Below are 20,039 nucleotides of genomic sequence, written 5' to 3'. Positions count from 1 at the left end.
GGGATGACCTGTCAGACTGGCCAGGCTTGTTTTCATATTCACCTTCAGTCTAACTTGAATTGCCTACTTCTCTAACTCGAACCGTATGGCCAGGAATTCTATGGCTCGGTGAGACAGCAGCCAGATGCCAGAGTAATTCAGGATGATTTCGTCCGTTAAATCCCTCTTTGTGTCAAAACCAAGTAAGAAGGAAGTTGTCAATAACGAGGAGAAACAACATCGATGAAAACTTGGGTAAACTCTACTCTGGACCTCAAATTACTCAAAGATTCTTCCACGGGTTTTGAACTCCGTACATTGCTGCGCATTCATCCGATGGGTGTTAATGTGGTCGGTGCAAGGCTCAGAGCGGAAACCAGCCGTTCTAGATGTTCTTTGATGCGCTCTACGATTACCTTAGCCTCCAACTGTCGTTGCATTTGATATATAAAAGACCAGCCTCTTCTTGTGCCCTATTCCCAGAATTCACGAATGAGTGACATAACAAACTCTGTGGAGATTGCAGGGGCGACCAGAAGCAGTTCTGTGGGGACTGTCAAGACAAAATTTCACCATATGAATGAAGGTGATGTGCTCTTTACTTCTCTTGATTTAATCATTATTGTAGGTAAGAAACCTTCCGTCAACGCTTCTCATAGAGCCACCAAAGACCCTAACTATTTGGGGGCTCTTTGTTGTTATGGAGAATGACGTACTCTATACAGCACTTCTCGTATTTATTACAATAATGAAGTTCCGGGTAGCACTCACCCTCGTTCACAGTCACCAAGAGAACTCCTAGCTCCTTACGCTTAATCCCCCTCTCCAACCCCACTTAGTTTGCATAGTCCTCAAGTTCTACTTTTAAACAAGCATAAGTTCTAAGAGCAATGATATCAGATTGATAATACAGTAATGTAAATTGACGAACTTTTAGCTACAAATCCTAAAAAACAGATAAACTTAACTCACATGCAAAAATGGATTTCCGGAGAGTGATCCATTAAAAGTAGGCCAAAGAAAATTAATCAAATCCCTCAATTCTAAAGGCCAATCTAACTAATTAGGTTTTAACGAATGGCCAGTCGACGGTTATTGATGAGGTACCAGCAGGACTTTTGGAAGCGGAGGAAAAACGGGAACAATACCAATGAAAGTTTATAGTAGGTTTTTCACGTAGAGGGTCGGCACCCTAGGTCGATACTTGCCTGTGCTTTTTGTTTATTTTTCCGTTTAAACATAGAATAACACAGCATTTATTGAAAAGATAATTAAACTAGATTGGAGCCCATTAACATGGGAAAAGGAAGTATATAGATGCAGAAAATGATACTAGACGAATGGTCTATACTTTAGATGGAGGAAACTGAAGATTAGGATGAATGTACATATATGTAACAGTGCTGAAGTGGCAGCTACCTAATATTGTCCCGTAGGGTGTAATTAATTCCGACGGTTGTGATTAAGATAAAAATTGAAGTAAGTGATTGATGACAGGACATCAAATACAGAAGGGTCGGAGATAATTGAACAAATTCGAGAATATGGGAAAAATTAACTTATCTAATGAGGCTTCCACTGAGCCCTTCTTATACTTTGTTTCTTCTATGTTTTTCCTACCGATGAAGCTTAGTATGTTATTTATAGCAGAAAAATCCTACAATAAGGAATCTCAACATATATTCCATTGTAAAGATTCCGAATACAGTTGGAATTATAAATCCTGCGGGCAGAAACTATTGATGTATTTGCAGATTGTAATGACCTAGGGATTGCGATAGTCCTGGAAGAACCTAAAGGGAAAAGCTATCCGAAAAACCCAAAAAGTTGGTGAAATTGATCCTTAAGGTCCACCCGCAAATACTGAAGCTCCATAGGCGCGCTTGGTCGACACGTGCTTCCATGTCTCCGTGCTAGCCAGACTCAGGAATATGGGGGTCCTTTGACCGCTACGATCCCTCAGGTGTCATTATTGAAAATTCACGTGCCTATACTAGTGCGTGAGTCCGCACCTGATCTTGAAAATAATCACAAAAACATAGGGTTTCGTGTAAGCCCAACGAGTTAAACCAGAACCCGAACTAAAACCTGACAATTAAAAATAAAAGAAGAATGACGGCTCGACCACGCGCGTGGAGCCGCAAATTTCCGGACCTGACTGCCGCGATCGAGGAGGAAGATCCACGACCGATCACAGTCTTGATCCCTGTTTCTTCTGCCTCAGATGTTTATTGAGGTGCGGCCTTTCTGGTTCGCTCCCTTCCTTCACACACTCCGGCCATTATTCTGGAGAATGTTCCTATAATATGGGAGTTTTGCATCGCTAAGGAGGAGGAGAGACGAAGGGAGTCCTCAAATAAAAAAAAAAATAATTATACTCCATGACGCATAGACCAGGTATTCCCAGGCTCTATGCATCTCCAACAACTCCGGGAATTCTATCTCAAATCAATGATGAGTTTGTATCTTGGCTGTGTGCTGATATGTCGCTGCTGCAACTACAATCACTTGTGTATTGTGGTGCAGTTACGGCTATCAGATTGCACAGTCAGAAGATTCGCTTTCGTGTTATTGGTTTGAGTGAACAAAGAGATCCACCATGGAAAATTCGTCTGGAACGTCGGCGGAACTCACTAAGGGAGGACATTGCTAGACTGATTCAGATCAGCACTGGCAATGCCAGCAGCCGGTTAAGAAATAAAGTGCAGTTTACCGGAACTATGCCATCCCCAGTGAGACACCCGTAGTTGAAATTCTGGACACACTAAAGCAGAAATTTTCTGTCATATACAGTCAGTTACTACGGTATGGCGAAAGTCATTCCAGACGTGTCCAGAATACAACATACGCGAGGAACCAGCGGAGCTTTTCAGATCTCTCAACGAATCCCAACAAAGCGCCCAGACAATACAGTTCTCGGTGACGGAAGCGAAAGAGTATTGGGATGGACTTTGGGGGTTACCTGCCCATCATGCTGAGCATATAGAGTGGAACACCGCCGAAGGCACCCGGCATGTCAATACACCTGGCATGAATTTTGCGGATGTTACCGAAGAGGAAGTTCGACGAGCCATAAACATCTCGAAGAACTGGAGGGGCCCAGGTCTGGATCGGGTGCAAAATTTCTGGTATAAGAAATTTACCAGCGTACACGCAGTATAAATGAAGTCATTAGTCGGCCGGAGGAATTTCCACCTTTTCTCACTGCGGGGATTACCTACCTTATCCCTAAGAAGGACACGGTGCAGGACCCCGCAGACACAAGACCGATCACTTGCTTACCAACCCTCTACAAATTCATCACGTCCATTATTAGTGGAAGGATCAATGCGCACCTCGAGACCAACAACATTCTGTCCGAGGAGCAGAAGGGCTGCCGATTTGGGTCAAAGGGTTGCAAAGCGCAACTCATTATCGACTCGGTAGTTGTACGAAAACCAGAGGCCAAAGAAACCTCTTAGTTGCTATATCGATTATGCCAAGGCTTTCGATAGCGTTCCGCATACCTGGCTAATCGACATCCTACTTCGCATTATTCCGAAACTAATAAAGTTTTTGGCGACAGTGATGGAAGGGTGGCATACTACCTTATCGGTGCGTACATCTGAGGGTGCTAATACCTCAGAGCCCATCCGTATATGGAGGGGCATCTTCCAGGGGAATTCATTGAGTCCTCTTTGGTTTTCTATGGCACTGAACCCCCTTTCATGGCTACTGAATGATGCTAGAGGGCATGGTTTTGCAATAAAATATGGCCTACGTACTAAGTGCGAACTGGTACACTTGATGTACCTAGATGACATCAAGCTGTATGCTGGTACTGACAACCATCTTAGAAGTCTGTTGCGAATAATAGACATGTTCAACCGTGATATTCGGATGGAGTTTGGATTAGACAAATGTCGAATCCAAGCCATCCGCAAAGGTCATCACGGGCCGCATGCCGGACATAGCATTGGTGACCTCCACAACGAAGCTATGACCGAGACAGACTTTTACAAGTACCTAGGAATTCTGCCAGGAACCCATGCTCGAGTTGGTGATCTGAAGGAAGCTCTGCTGTCCGAATTCCTGCGACGTGTAAAGCTGGTGCTGAAATCGCATCTCTCGGGGAAGAATAAAATAAGCGCGTTGAATGTATTCGCTATCCCTTCACTGGCTTATGCATTCGGAATATTGCCGTGGAGGAAGACCGACCTGGAAAACGTCCAGCGGCGGATCCGGACAACTATGTCCAAATTCCGAATGCATCCCCCAAAGTCCGCGGTGGAGCGGATGAACCTGCCTCGTGACATCGGAGGTAGGGGCGTGGTTAACGTGGCGGCACAACATCATCGCCAAGTCGACTCGCTGCGCGCTTATTTTTACAGCAAAGAGCAGGCGAGTCCCTTGCATGCGGCTGTCTGTAAGGCAGATTGTGGGCTGACTCCAGTTAACTTGAAGGATCGATCTTTCAATCCTCTAAGTGGGGTGAAGTCGGACCAAGAGCGGATCGATGAATGGAAGTCGAAGGCTATGCACGGTAAACACGTGAATTGCCTTTGGCAGCCATTTGTCGATTTGCATCTGTCGAACAGATGGCTGTGCTGGGGAGCTCTTTGCTGAGACGGAGGGGTTCATGTGTGCCATTCAGGATGGCGTGGTCGCCACCCGAGCTTATAAAAAGCTTATCATGAAAGAACGGGTGGAGAACGACCAGTGCAGAATGTGTGGTTCGGCGTTAGAGACGTTGGACCATCTCATTTCTGGCTGTAATGTTATGGCACCGGTGCAATACATCACCAGGCGTAATGCTGTATGTAAGGTTATCCATCAAAACCTTGCGTATAAGCATGGGCTGATCACGGGAACATGTCCGGTTTACCGATATTAGCCGCAAGCAGTACTTGATACTTCTGCTTACAGCATGTATTGGGACCGGCATGTTCTGACTGATCGCCATACCGCACACAACAAGCCTGACGTACTGTTAGTTGACAAGACGGGTCGCTTCGCGTATATTATTGATGTTGCTATCCCCCATAATAGCAACATTGAACTGAAATAGGTGGAGAAGAAAGTGAACTATCAGCCATTGGCTCGGGAAATCAAAGAAATTTGGCGTCTCGAGCGAGTGGTTGTAGTTCCCATAATATTATCAGCTACAGGTATTGTACCTAAATCCCTGACGGCTTCTCTTGATGTCCTGGGACTTTCGCACAGTCTGGTTCAAACCATGCAGAAGTACACCATTCTGCATACGTGCTCGATGTTGCGGGGAGTACTCGACGGATTCTCCCACTGAGCTACTACCGGCCACCACCACCAGCACCCCTTTAGTTTTTAAGTAGGTAGGATCGTCCGAGCCTAAATGCTTGGCACTTAGTGCTAGTATTAGGTAAAATCCGGCATCTGTCGAGATTGTGATAACATAAAAATAGTAAACTAAAAATGGTAATAAAGAATGAAAAAATGATAAATGAAATGAATAAATAAATAAAAATAAAATAATGAATAAAAATAGATAAGAAAAATTTAAAAAATCAGCCGACACGCTGGGTTTGCATGATTAATTCAATAAATAGTAATCAATGGAGACGAAGCTCAATATCATAAGCTTAGATCTTCTCAGTTCCTGATATACACTCGAAGTTCCATTTGTGTTTATAATCACATTCACGGAATAAACCCGAAAAGATATTTGAAAACTTTAAGCACAATAAATTTATCGATTGAAATGCAAACTAACCCTTCTTTATTTTCACTACCCTCTACCTACCCTCTAGTCTACCTCTCGAGTAAAAACGAGAAGTGGGCTTTTCCTTTGGGACAATATGCAACGGTTTTTCAAGCCGAAGTTTATGCGATCCTAAGGGTGGCAAACTGGGTGATTGACGAGCGGTTGAAGGACAGGCGCATCGCAATCTGCAGTGACAGTCAAGCTGCATTGAGGGCATCGAGCAGTTCTTTGATCACCTCGAAAATCGTTCAGAAATGCAGAAACCATTTGAACTCTTTGTCTAGATTTAATACAGTGGAACTACTCTGGGTACCTGGTCAATGTGGCATAGAGGGAAATGAAATCTCGGACGCTTTAGCGAAAGAGGGGTCAATCTCCCCTATGCCGGGACCGAAGCCAGCAATTGGAGTATCAGTAGCATTGGCTAAATCTGTTTCCAAAAACTGGGAATAAATTTCCCATAATGACAGGTGGCAGAGCCTAAATGCTGCTCGACACACCAAACTTTTCCTGCCAGAACCGAACATACGTACCGCAAAGTTTATCCTGTCGAAAAGCAGGAGGACTTGCAGGTGTATTGTGGGCATTCTGACAGGCCATAATTCACTAGCTGGGCATATGTTCAGAATAGGAATTACCGAAGATGATACGTGTCCCTCCTGTAATGAGGAAGCGGAATCCACGGAGCATTTCCTATGTGAATGCCCCGCCTATGGACGTATCAAGCATCAGATCTTTGGTGCCGATGTTCTTCAATTGCGACGGGTAGCATCACATCCACTAACGGAAATCCTGCGATACGTTAACGAATCCGGAATATTCCGTTAGACGGGGGAGGCGAGTACAGTGGGCCAACACGGCCTGAGTGCTCAGAAGCTGTAGCTTCCCCTCCACCATACACACACCCACACCCTCTCTGTTCAATTTCTTGTTTTTCCCAAATCCTTATATATTGCTGGAAATCTTCTTTGAATTTAGTCACCGGGTTTTCTTTTGGAATTTTTATTAGAGTCACAGTGAATGCTTTCGCGTGACACACAATAACTTTTCAAAAACCGACCGCAAGACACAACGATTGGCCTAGTCGACCGTTTTAAAATTTAGAATTCGTTTCCCGCTTAAATTGTGACACTCCTAATCAGAAAGCTCGACTTCACAAAGGATGATGACCCAACTGCTCCTTAGCGATCCGAAATAAATATCTGATTTTACACAAATTAAGCGGTTTCGATCCGTTAGGAAAACTTTCACCGATTCCCCCCAATCTTTCACCGCTTCGTGAAGTTATCTCTCAATAAAATCCGGCGATTTGGTTCCACTTCCTTCATTTCCAAGTATGACTTCTTGTGGTCAAAATCGTTCTCCTCGTTTTGTTGGCACAAAGAACACCGCAATTGTCAAATCACACTCACTTCCAGCAAGTCCGAAATCTGAATCTTCCTCACCAACAACTAAAAATGATCTCCTCTGCCCATCGGCTGTCTCTCGATCAGCCGGTTCCTCTAAATTTAGCCTTGAACTGCTAGATTTAATGTTGCTAGAAACTTACGCAATAGTGTTGACGGATGCGGCAGATGATTCCCCTCTGTCACGATCAAGTCACTCGAATGCATTCAATATTGTGCAATATCCGGCGAAATTTAAGGTACAGAATGCATTATTTGATCAAGTTAATCTCGAAAAAGGCGAAGGAAATCCCGCTCCCGTCACGAAACCGCGGCTACTACAATATATTCTACGACATATTACTTTATCTCATTCTCTAACACGAGACGACTCCGATAATGCATCCTTTCTTGGAATAGAATATATTTACCTGATACGTATCGTATCTGACTAAATTCTTCCCGGTGTATAATAGCATATACATATATTCAACACATTCGGGATGAGACAAATGTCATGGCGTGCCGTATAATATGATTAGGCCATCATGTCTGTGGTGGATTAAAATGCTGGACCAACGAAAATGGGTAAAAAAATCAACAAATTTCATTTCCTTGACATTCTAAACATTCCGGAAAAAAGGACAATTGCTTCTGTAAATTATTGTTGAACATTGCTAAATGATATGACATTTTATTATTTTTTTACATATTAATTATATTAAAAGAATTGATTTCATATATGTATTAATTTTTTCTCTCAACTAAAGCCCGCTTGATAAGTTTTGCCGTATTCGCACCATTTTTGTACACTATGCTGTGTACTTTTACATGCTAACATTCAATTGGGTTCATTTTTACCTAACGGATCGAAATATGCAACAAAAAGACATTTATTTATGTACAATTGCAACAATGTGCATGTAGGCTGCGACCTGGAATCGTTGAAGTTTAAAATTTTCGTTCATTGATTGATAAAAGGTATGAAACTGATTTTTTATTTCAGCTACTCGGTCGATGACTGGCGTACGCAGCAGTGGGTGGGAGACTCATTGTTTCAAACCATTTCGGACAAACAGTGTTTAGGTCAGGAACGGCGCGATTATGGGTCCCGAACCGCGTGTATATATAATTTCCAACATTATTTATGTCTTCTGGCAATTTGCATACTTCGTTTTTAAAAAACGAAAATAAAAATAAAAATAAAAATTAATATCCTCTTCGTTTTTGAATTTTTTGTCCGGTATACAATTTTGTATGGACAGAAACGAATGTTAGTCGGAGGGTGCTATGTCCGAAGAATACGCAATTGTAATGTAGAAGTGGCAGGATTTTCTAGCCTAGCTTTGCCAGTTTTCGTCAAGACCCTAAAGTAATATCTATCGTGGAGCAATATGATGTCCTCGCTATTGAACATGGGCAGTCTGTTTTCTTGGAGTAGAGAGTTATATTTTCATTTCCAACTACAGGCAGTACTTTTCTGGATTTAGCTTTTCCCCACGTTTCCACAGCTCGTAATGTATTGGTCCTCGAATATCTCGCCATATACACAACTTTTTCTTATTCAAGCTCAAGTTCGGTTTAAAAGTAGAGTGGGTAGGTTTTCCGGGGTGACAATATGCCTTTCTCCTTAAGATGTTCTCGTAGGTAATCGATTCAAGAAAGGCTCGATTTTGTGCTGCGCAAGCAGAAATGTGCATGTGATGCATCGATCCGTTTTTGGTCTAACTTGACCCCAATCAGAAGATTGAAAGATTGATCCTGAAATTTTAGTGGAATCAGCTTCCGATCTAGCTTACACACAGCAGCTTGCAAGTAGCGTGTAACGATCAACTTCCAATGCTGTGTTGCAACGTCAACCACGCCCCAGTTTCCGAAGTCACGAGGCAGGTTCATACGATACGCTGCAGAATTTGGATGATGCATTTGAAACTTGGACATAGCAATCCGTATCCACTGCCGGCCTTTATCGGTCTTCTTGCACGGCAATATTCCGAATGCATATACCAGTGAAGAAATAACGAACGTATTCAGTGTGGTTTTTTCATTCTTCTCTAGGATATGCAATCTCAGCACCAACTTCATAGGTCGCAGGGACGCAGATATCAGGGCATCCTTCATATCACCAACTCCAGTATGGATTCCTTACAATATGTAAAAGCCTGTCTCAGTCATAGCTTGGATGTGAAGGTCCGGCATGTGGCCCGTGATTACCTTTTTATATGACTAGGCTTCGAAATTGAACATGTCTACTGTGTCAGCTCGCACTTAACTTGTTGGCCATATTTGGTTGCGAAACCATGATCTCTATGATTATTTGTAACCATAAAAGAAGGTTCAAACTCCGCCATGCTATTAACATAGTATGCTGGTCCCAAGCCCAGGTAAAGGAGGAGGGTTTGAGGCAACGTACTCTGTACTATCCTCAGTAAAACAAAAATAAAATGCTGAGATCAGGGAAAGAGATAAATAGAGTATAGTTGGATTTATTCTACTATGCAAAATCCTACCTGATCTCTCTTGGTGACAGGCCCCGCGACAGGTCGACCAAGAAAATGCATAGAATGTCGTTACAAACATGATGATCGGATTAAGTCAGAGACCTCGGAGAAATGCTAGGGCGTCCACCTCAGTCGACGCGGCAGGACGGGCCCCGGTCCTGTCGAGAAATGGGCAAGGGTTCTTGACGCATGGACGGCGTCAGGACGTAAGCAAGTTAGTCCGCACACAACGAACAAAACAAATACGTGTCTGCACGCTAAATGTTGGTACCCTAACTGGAAAGACCGAGGAACTCGCAAGAGCCCTTCGGAAAAGGTGCATTGACATCTGCGCTCTGCAAGAAACCCGATGGTCTGGTGCCAAAAGCGCGCGAACGCGGTAAAAATGGCTACAAACTTCTCTATTTTGGTAACCCACACACTCAATATGGTGTTGGCATTGCCATCTCAGAGGGCTTCCGTGATGCCATTAAAGAAGTCGAACGATTTGATGATCGGCTGATGAAGCTCACCATTATATCAGCTGATCGCACTATTCATTTCTTCACCGCGTATGCACCACAGACAGGTCGACCTGATGCCGAGAAAGATGCCTTCTGGCAACTTCTCGATGAAAAGACTTGTCACGTGCCTGCTGATGATTACATAATCATTGCCGGCGACCTTAATGGTCATGTGGGTGAAAAGGCAGACGGTAGCAGGTGCCATGGGGGAAAGGGGTTCGGAGCGCGCAATGAAGGTGGCGAACGTATAATCGATTTTGCGGACACCCATGACCTTGTACTTATGAATACATGGTTCATCAAACGATTGTCTCATCTTCCCACATTTTATAGTGGGAACAATAAAACGCAAATCGACTATATTCTCATAAGACGTCAACATTTTACCACTGTCACTGATTGCAAAGTCGTTCCCTATGAGACCATCACACCTCAACATCGGCCGTTGATTGCTGTCCTGCGAATTAAGCCACCGATAAAACGGCGTGAGGAACGCACTGGCCCGCCGCGCATTAAATGGTGGCGATTTGGTGAGAAGAACGAAGAAACGGTCTCACTCATACGATTGCCAACCATTACGAATGTGGAAGAATCATGGAACCAAATGAAAGACACGATCCACAAAGCGGCCTCTGCAACCCTCGGGGTCACCAAGCCGGGTAAGCGGTACATCAACCGAGATACTTGGCTTTGGAATGATGATGTTGAAATGAAGGTCCGTGAAAAGAAACGCCTCTACCACAAATTTCTCGACGATAAAACGCCTGCTAATTGGCAAATTTATAAGAATGCCAACCGGGAAGCAAAGAAAGCGGTCGCTGTCACCCGAGCGAACCATTTCAAAAATCTTTACGATAAACTGGACACTCGGGATGGCGAGAGAGATCTGTACCGACTTGCTAAAAGCCGTGATGAACGCACACAGGATATCGAACACTTCTGTTGTGTTAATGACAAGAACGGTACTTTGCTTACTGATCGTCGAGCCGCGACGGATAGATGGCGAGAATACTTCGAGCAGATTTCAACTGAAGAATTTGCTCATCCTCCACTTCCACAATCATTGCCGACATTTGGAGCAGTTCCACCAGTCAGCGTAACTGAAGTCGAGGAGGCAATAAAACAAATGAAATCGGGGAAAGCAACAGGACGTGACGACATCGCATCTGAGCTCTGGAAAGCAAAGAGCTGGGACCCAACACCGTGGCTCAGTGAATTCTTTAACCGGGTTATTCAGGAAGGAAGAACACCATCTGACTGGCAAGAAAGTACCACTGTTCCAATATGGAAAAAGAAAGGTAGCCCAGCAGAATGTTCAAATTACCGTCCGATCCGGTTACTTTCCCATACCATGAAGATTTTTGAACGCATTCTTGACAACCGTATTCGCGAAATCGTTGAAATAACCGTGAATCAAGCCGGATTTGTCAAGAACTGCGGAACTACTGACGCAATACACACTGCGCGGTTACTCATGGAGAAACACCGTGAGAAGCATCGCCCTCTTTACATTGCCTTTCTGGATCTTGAGAAAGCGTTTGACCGTGTGCCACACGAACTCATCTGGTATGCTTTACGACAACACTTCGTGCCAGAAGAACTCGTGCGCTGGGTTCAATTGCTCTACCACGATCCGAAAAGTAAAGTTCGAAGTATGGCGGGTGTATCAAAACCGCTTCGTGTCTCTGTTGGAGTTCATCAAGGAAGTGCCCTCTCACCACTCCTCTTTGTCCTTGTTATGGACACCGTCACACGGGATATCCAACGTCCAGCGCCCTACACACTGCTTTATGCAGATGATGTTTTTCTAGCATCTGATAGCAAAAATGATCTCGAGAAACTTGTTCAAAAATGGAATGATCGCCTCATGCAACACGGTCTCAGATTGAATTTAAACAAAACTGAATTTTTGACGACCGATCCCCATGAAACAGGCACAATCACTGTCAGCGGCAGTGATCTGCCCAGAACTGAGCGATTTAAATACCTCGGGTCAACGCTATCAGCCAATGGAGAGCTGCGTTATGAAATTGCTTCACGCATTAACGCAACCTGGATGAAGTGGCGTTCCACAACTGGTGTCCTTTGTGATCGACGTATCAACGAACGTCTCAAATCTAAAATTTACCGCAATGTCGTCCGTCCAGTCGCTCTCTATGGTTCTGAGTGTTGGCCGACCATAAAAGACAATGAACGACGTCTTGCGGTAATGGAGACGAAGATGCTACGTTGGACTAGTGGCGTCACACGTTTAGATCACATCCGAAATGAGGATATCCGCGATCGTTATGGGGTTGCACCGATCGTGGAAAAGTTGCGAGAGAGGCGTCTTCGATGGTATGGTCACGCAATTCGTGCAAACGAGAATTCACTTGCCAAGATTGGTCTGAACATCGAAGTCGATGGTAAACGACCAAAAGGCAGACCTAAGCAACGGTGGCTTGATACGCTGGACGGGGATTTGAAAGCCTCGAGATTGCACCCAGATCAGGCATTCGATAGAGCCAAATGGCGAAGCCGATCACGACGAGCCGACCCCACTTGTGAACGGGACAAAGGCTGAAGAAAAAGATAAAAGAAGGTTCAGTGCCATACAAATTCAATGAGGACTCAATGAATCCCCCTGAAGAACGCCCCAACGTATGCGGATGAGCTCTGGCACCCTCTGACAAACGCACCGACAAAGTTGTATGCTGTGGTTTATTCGTTTATATTTTACTATATCCAAATATTTCTATTTTTATTTTAATCATTTACTTTTAATCAATTTATTTACTATTACTACTTTTTATAACTCCAAATTAGAATAATTCTGTGCGAGGAGTCTTTCTCCTCCTCAACTCGAAGTGACTTGACACCGAAAGCAATTTTCGCTGTCAAAAATTGATTTTCGATTTAATGGCCACTGCGATTCGCACTTACGTGCATATAACACGCAAGTTGGTCGCTCCCCCACAACACCCCATCCCCAGCTGAAACCAAAGGCGTTTTCGGCAAGGAACCAGACGCACGGCTCCCTCAACTCGGCGGCCGCAAGTCAAAACGGACGCGTCGCGCACCTCTCCCAATGCTTGCGTTTTCTTGCTGGACATTAGGCTTTGGTCGAACCAAGGAGACCCCCGGGAACACAGTCCCCCCCAAAGTTGAGGCTATGATGTCGGCCTCGCCCGAGAACTTTGAAGGAGTTGGCTTAGCGCACGGTCACCTAGTGTTAGCTCTATCAGTAAATGGTTAAATTTAGCTGCCTCATTTACAGACAGGCGATTTATGAGTTGCTCTTTTAGTTTAATTACCAAGAGGACATCGTGAGCGGAAAACCCGAAAACGATACACGTGTGCCAGACGCTACCAAAAATCTTTGCTCAGTCGATAAAGCAACTAAGCAAATTTCTTTGGACTCGAGTAACTCTTACTGCGAAGTCCTACACCGTGTCCTTTTAGGGAGAAGGTAGTCGATCCCCTTAGTAAAGAAGGATCGCAATTCGCCTGGTCAGATAATAATTAGTTAGTTTCAATCAATCAATCGACCATGCATACTGGTGAAGTTTCTATGCTAGAAATCCTGTTCCCGGTCCAGACTAGAGCTCCTCCAGTTCTTCGAACTTCAAGCTCGTCGAGTTTCCCTTCTGGTAATATCAGCAAAATGCATCTCCAGGATAGTGGCATGGCGGGTGCCTTCTTCGGTAATCCGCCCAACCCACTGCGCTAAAAATTCCCAAAGTCCATCCCAATATCCATTTGCTTCCGTTACCGAAAACTTCACTGTTTGGGATTCATTAAGTGACCTTTAACTGTGCCTCTCACAGTTTGCCCTCGCACACGTTCCGGCTAATTCAGAGCTCCTATCAGTCAGCCCAGCAATATCCTGTCTCAAGTGGCTCCGCTGGCGTTCCAAGTGAATTTTCCATCGTGGGTTCCTTTGGTCACTCAAACCAACAGCTCGAAAACGAGTCTTCTGGCCTCAACTGCAATACAAGTGGTAATTGCAGTGGCGACACACAGTCGAAACGCAATCTCAATATTGATTTGAGATGGAATTTGCTGGAGTTGCAACAGCTGAAAATATCTAATCTATGCGGAAGACATGTTTCCAAAAAAAGCGGTTACTTCAGTCGGACGGTGAAAAAGTGTGTATCGGCGAGTACTGAAACTGTTAACCGCCTGCCCCATCCAACACGCTCTCCGATGATAAAGCGGTACTGATCTGCAAAGGTTCTACAAATCTTTGATGCAAGAGTGGTGGTATGATGTTGTACCTGCCCCTGCAGTTATAATCTCGTAGCAGACGGAATGTGCTCTTGATCATTATGGCGCCGTGCTGTCCATTGTGGGAGCCCGACCCAGTTACTATGTCACTAAGTGACTCCCGCTAGTTATTCGTATCGAACCAGTGTAGTGTTAACTACACAAAAACTGTGGCCCCACGTTGGGTGCCAACTCTGTTATAATGAGAGTTCAGCGCTGTTTCACCAAGGCTGTCAACCAACCAAACTCCCCAAACAGGTTTGCCAGTCATGAACACCGACTGCGTGAGATAATATGAGGAACCGGACGGCATGTGTTGGAGCAAACTCAAATGCTAGCAATGCGGCCAGATGTGTGCGAGGTTCCTGGTTCTCTAATATTACCTTTATGTCATTACAAAGAGATTTTGTCACGTGCCTTGACTCAGTAGTCACAAAAGCTAAAGTTTACCCGGGGTAAACTACTCTAATAGAGACGTGAAGTTTCGAGGCCAGTTGATACCACAGAAAATTTCAATACCAAAGGAGGTAAACTACCAACCGGCCTATTAAGGGTGGGGACCCATAATAAAAACCTATCACGCGCGGGAATGATGGGGACGGACTAGCTCTGAGCCGATTCTGATATCTACTCGACGAGTGGCCCTCGTCTCCCTTCCGTCTTCCTGGTAGTCCAGATGACATGGTGGTCCTGCTGCGGTCCACCCCAACCCGAAAGTTCACCTGCTACTTCCAATATAATGCGGGAACTCTAAGTAATTAGGAAGACTGACGCTTTCCTATGGAGGTTAGAGAAAAATTAACTCAAAATTTTCTCTTGGAAAAGAAAAGGATAGGCTTGGGAAACTTTACGTTTTGTGAGGAATCTAATCGGAATCGCAGACTTAAGTCCCTCCCAGACTAGGGATGGGGTGACGGGACGGCCATCCTCCCAACTTTGACTAGTCCGTTCGAAACTCAAAACTGCGATGCAAAACAGACACCCACAAAGTCAACAAAACTCCTCGACAGATATTTGAAAGATGGAGGTCCTGAGCTTCGGATGAACAAATGAATGGATAAGGCCCATTCTACTTTTTTGTACATCGTCCAGTCTGGCACCTTGGTAGTAATTTCAGCCGGCTATGCAGGGATATCCGCTGAAAAGCCCTGTATTGAGCGTCAAGCTCGAACTTACAAGTGGATGTTCACCTGGTGAACAAAACCGTCCTAAGTTTGTTTAGAGATCAGAGTATTCGCACGCGAAGGTAGCCAACAAGCCCCGTGGGTGTAGACCCCAAAAACATAGTGGGAATGCCACTTTTTGGCCTCACGTTCCTAAGATTCAAGTCTCTTGCTACTGATGGACCTTGGTGGTCAAGTTCGCCATTTTTTTTAGATTATGGGATAGCTCGGCCTTCACTGTTGACCATGGTCCTGCGAGATGGAAATGCACACGAATACATGCATCTGTTTGCTTCCCGAAATTCTAGCTCTCTCTTTAAATCGTTCAGCCATCCACACTTCTCATAGCAGTGGTTGCGTTATAATTAGTTTTTGTTAGTCATCATCAACACCTCCTTCCTGTGGAGTGCTTCCTTCATATACTGCTTCCTTTAATTGCATTTTCTCCAAACTAATACCGCAAACCCACAACTGCGCGAATAATGACTGATGAACTAAAAAATAACCCTTCAAGTGCCAGATAAACCACATCATAAAATACGCTGTAGGTGTAATTTATATCCTCATTAAGAGAACATCCATCCCCATACACTTCGGTATACATATACGTAGTACACTTACCCTTCTTCTGCATTATTGGAAACTGTTATCTAATTTCCTGAATCCTTTCTCCTCTTCCAGGTGGGCAACGCACTGGTCTGTATTGCCGTGTACACCAACTATTCAATGAGGACCGTGACGAATATCTTCATCGTGAACTTGGCCGTTGCAGACTTCTTTGTTATCCTGTTTTGCTTGCCACCCACCGTTGTTTGGGATGTCACTGAAACGTGGTTTATGGGAGAAGCAATGTGCAAAGTTGTTATCTATTTTCAGGTAAGTGAATTGAATGTTTTGAAGATAAGTTTGGTCCTTGGACTTGGAAACTTGGTAAACTTTGATTGTTTTTATCCTTGACTTTGATATAAAATAATGCATTTTTCATTTAGATTGTATTTATGAATTTTAACGGAATATAACCGTCTCAGTAATAGTGGAAGGTTTTGAATAAATCTAAAATACTGGTTATAACCTAAAAGCAAAAATAGTGACTGTTTCCTCCAAGACAGGACTCACAGAATCCCCAAAAAAATTATTTTGACTTTAGCTAAACTTAGGCGTGCCGGTGCGATAGTTGAGGAGGTTGAGTGTCAGCCTCTTAATCTCCCTGCTCTGGGTTCGATTCCCAGTTGTCGTGGCTGTGTGGATGACCTATGCTCCACCAAGGAGTGAACAGGAAGCACTACAAGTTGAGGTGGTTCAAGCCTAAACTTGTAGTGTTTCCTGGCGGCGGCCACTATTTTGATATCAATTATTTTAATGACGGCACTTAATTTAAATTTCTGAAATGATTCACACATCGCAGAGTCAGGACTAAAAGTCCTTTTCCAATTTTAACTGCTGTTAGAACCCACACATGGGTACAAATTTGAGAGCACGTTCCTTATTGTTTTTGAGTTCGAGTAAGGGATGGGGTAGGGACTAGCTCCCAGTTTTTCCTGCTGATCTTTATGGTCGTTTGTGCTTTTGTTTATTCGTGACATTGTGTTTTAGTTTTGCAATTGCGCTTGATTCATTGCAAAGGATAGTGGATTTGAAGCAAAGATTCCTGAAATACGCCAAAAAGGAGGCGAATGTTTGGATGCTTCCCATTGCACACAGAACGCGCTTCGTTGCTCGTTTGGAATTAATTGAAATGCAATCTGTGTAACACTGTTTGCATGTACCTGATGTTTGGGTAACAGGAACTGCATACATATATATAAATGGATATAAAAACTGCCCTTTGAATCCTTTTAATTATTTCATCAACAGAGTGAAGTGTTGACTTTGGGAAACACAATATACTTGAACAGTTGATTGATCCCTTGTCCTCAATGGTTTTCGAAATTAACATTTTCAGTATAGAGGGTTGTGTGTAATGAATAAACACAATTCAATAAATGTGACAAAAACTATGTATGTCAGAATCATTTTATAAAATGCATTGGGGAGAGAGATTTCACTCGCCATTTTCGGGGTCCATTTGACCAAATAAATAATCTCTTTAGCCTGATGTTTTTCTCTGTCCCTTTAGTTGTCCCCATTTATCCTTTTTTATACAATTCCCATCCTGTCCCTCCTTTATATTTCCATTTCAGTTAATTAAATTTCCTCCCTAATTTTTTTTTTTTAACAATCTACCCACTGGCGCATGTACCTTAAAGTTCATAGCATATTACACGTTATTGAATGCAGGGGAGCGAATTAATTGTGACCGAGGGGAATGATCTGCTGCATCTGTTAACGCAGCTCTGTACGTTGCTGTCAATCTAGAGTCGGCATAAATTTCGAAATTCTGGGCCGGATTTAGCGAAACAGAGACCGGCTGATGGATATACAGCTGATAAGCTTGATTCATTCATTGACTCTTGAACAAAAAAGTTGATTGTCGCGAAAGAATGGGTGGTAATATCGCTTCAGCTAAGGGAACACTGTTTCTCTGTTTCAACTCGAGCATAGGTTCCTTGCAGAATTACTAGGTACTTGTAGAAGTCTGTATGCCACCCTTCCACAACTATCGCCAAAAACTTTATTAGATTCGGATGCGATACAGATGTAAAATATCGATCACCCAGGTATGCGTAGCCTTGGCATAATCGATATATCAACTAAAGAGGTCTCTTTTTTCTTTAGTTGCTTGTCCTAAAACTACCAAGTCGATAATGAGTTGGTCTATGCAACCCTTTGACCCAACTCGGAAGCCCTTCTAGTCCTTGGACAGTATGTTGTTGGTCTCGAGGTGTTCATTGACCCTTCCATTAATAATGGACATTATGAATTTATAGAGGGTCTTGTGTCTGCGGCGTGTCCTTCTTAGGGACAAGGTAGGTAATCTCCGGTCGACTCATGACCTGATTTATGCTGTGTGCCAACCGGCTGTGTACGCTGGTAAATTTCTTATACCAGAAATTCTGCACCCGATCCAAACCAGGGTCCCTCAGTTCTTCGAACTGTTTATGGCTCGTCGAACTTCCTCATTGGTAACATCCGCAAAATTCATGCCAGGCGTATTGGCCTTCGGCGGTAATCCACTTAGCGTGCTCAACATGCTGGGCAGGTAACCCCCGAAGTCCACGCCAATATTTCTTCGCTTACGTCACCGAAAATTGTACTGTCTGGACGCTCTGTTGGGATATTCTTGAGTGATCTGACAAAACTACGCTGGTTCCTCGCGTAAAATACATTCTGGACACGTCTGGAGTGGTCATACCGTCGTAACCGACTACATATGACAGAAAGTTTGAACCTTAGTGTCTCCTGAATTTCAACTACGGGTGTTTCACTGAGGATGGCATATTTCCTCTAAACCCCCTGCACTTTATTTCTCTTTATTTGCTAGCATTGCCAGTGCTAATCTGAATCAGTCTTGCAATATCCTATCTTAGTGAGTCCCGCGAAAGTTCCAGACGAATTTTCCATGGTTAATCTCTTCGGTCACTCAAACGAATAACGCGAAAGCGGATTTTCTAACCGTACAATCTGACAGCCGTAACTGCACCACAATACACAAGTGATTGTAGTTGCAGCAGCGACATATTAACACAGAGTCCAGATGCAGATTTGAGATAGAATTTTCGGAGTAACTGGAGATGCATAGAGCCTGGGAATACCAAATTTTTGCGAAGGATCCATTTCCGAGAATTCTATACATGCTCTTTGAAATTCGTCCCGAACCTGTGCAGAGACCTCAGCTGGACGGCGAAGAAGAGTGCTTCGGTGAGTACTGAAATTTTTGCGGCGTGGTGTTGTTGGTGCCACCGCCTCTGCCGCCAGTTTCCGCGAGGACCTCAAGTCAGACACGTTTCCTGTAGGTGACTGGGAATGTGTCGCTGCTAGTGATAAAGCGGTACTAGTCTGCGAATCGCTTTACAGTCAAGTACGCGAATTGCGGGAAATGCTCGAAGAATCTTTGGTGCAACACTGGGCGCGAAGTTGTTTGACTGGTGCAACTCCTCGTTTTGAGTATTTTTCAAGATCCGGTGTGGACTCATGCACTGGCAATGACACCTGATTTTCTTTTATAAAATGATATGGGGGGGATCGAAGTGTTCAAAGCACCAGGTAACTTTTTAACATCCGCACTTCCCCTTTTTACAATGCATATCAAATCGGAGGCCAGCATGGGCAGGTACTAATCAAAGCCTATCATTTGAGAATCCCCACTAAAAATCAACGTGGGATGATGTCGCTTACCTCCTCACCAAATTCCATGCCAATGCATATAACCATTTCTGAAGAAAAAGGCATGCCTGCCGCAAAAGGTAAAGCAGGGTAACATCAATAATACTCGGTCCAAGGGAAAGGTACTTTACATAAGGAGTAATCCTGCCGCGATTCAAAGACAACAGAGTCCTGATTGGAAGGAATTATCCTTCACACGGCGTGCAGCAAAGATAGTAGACCTGCCCAACTTTATCAACGAAAAGTGTAACGTGCACCACTCTGTAAGGGACATGGTTATG

The 20,039-nt window shown here is 44.0% G+C and overlaps 1 protein-coding gene across 8 annotated transcripts in view; it reads left to right on the top strand.

Annotated features, from left to right (window-relative positions):
- Positions 1 to 20,039, top strand: part of LOC119655883 (orexin receptor type 1-like) — a 389,262-nt gene that overhangs the window by 188,085 nt on the left and 181,138 nt on the right. For all 8 annotated transcript variants that reach the window (XM_038062022.1, XM_038062028.1, XM_038062027.1 and 5 more), the window contains one exon: positions 16,177 to 16,371. In XM_038062022.1, the coding sequence (XP_037917950.1) occupies positions 16,177 to 16,371 (195 nt within the window). The remainder of the gene's footprint in view (positions 1 to 16,176; positions 16,372 to 20,039) is intronic.

Source organism: Hermetia illucens, chromosome 4, assembly GCF_905115235.1.
Source record: "Hermetia illucens chromosome 4, iHerIll2.2.curated.20191125, whole genome shotgun sequence".
Classification (NCBI taxonomy): domain Eukaryota; kingdom Metazoa; phylum Arthropoda; class Insecta; order Diptera; family Stratiomyidae; genus Hermetia; species Hermetia illucens.
Note: the sequence above shows the minus strand (reverse complement) of the source record. Positions and strands in the feature narration are given on the sequence as shown.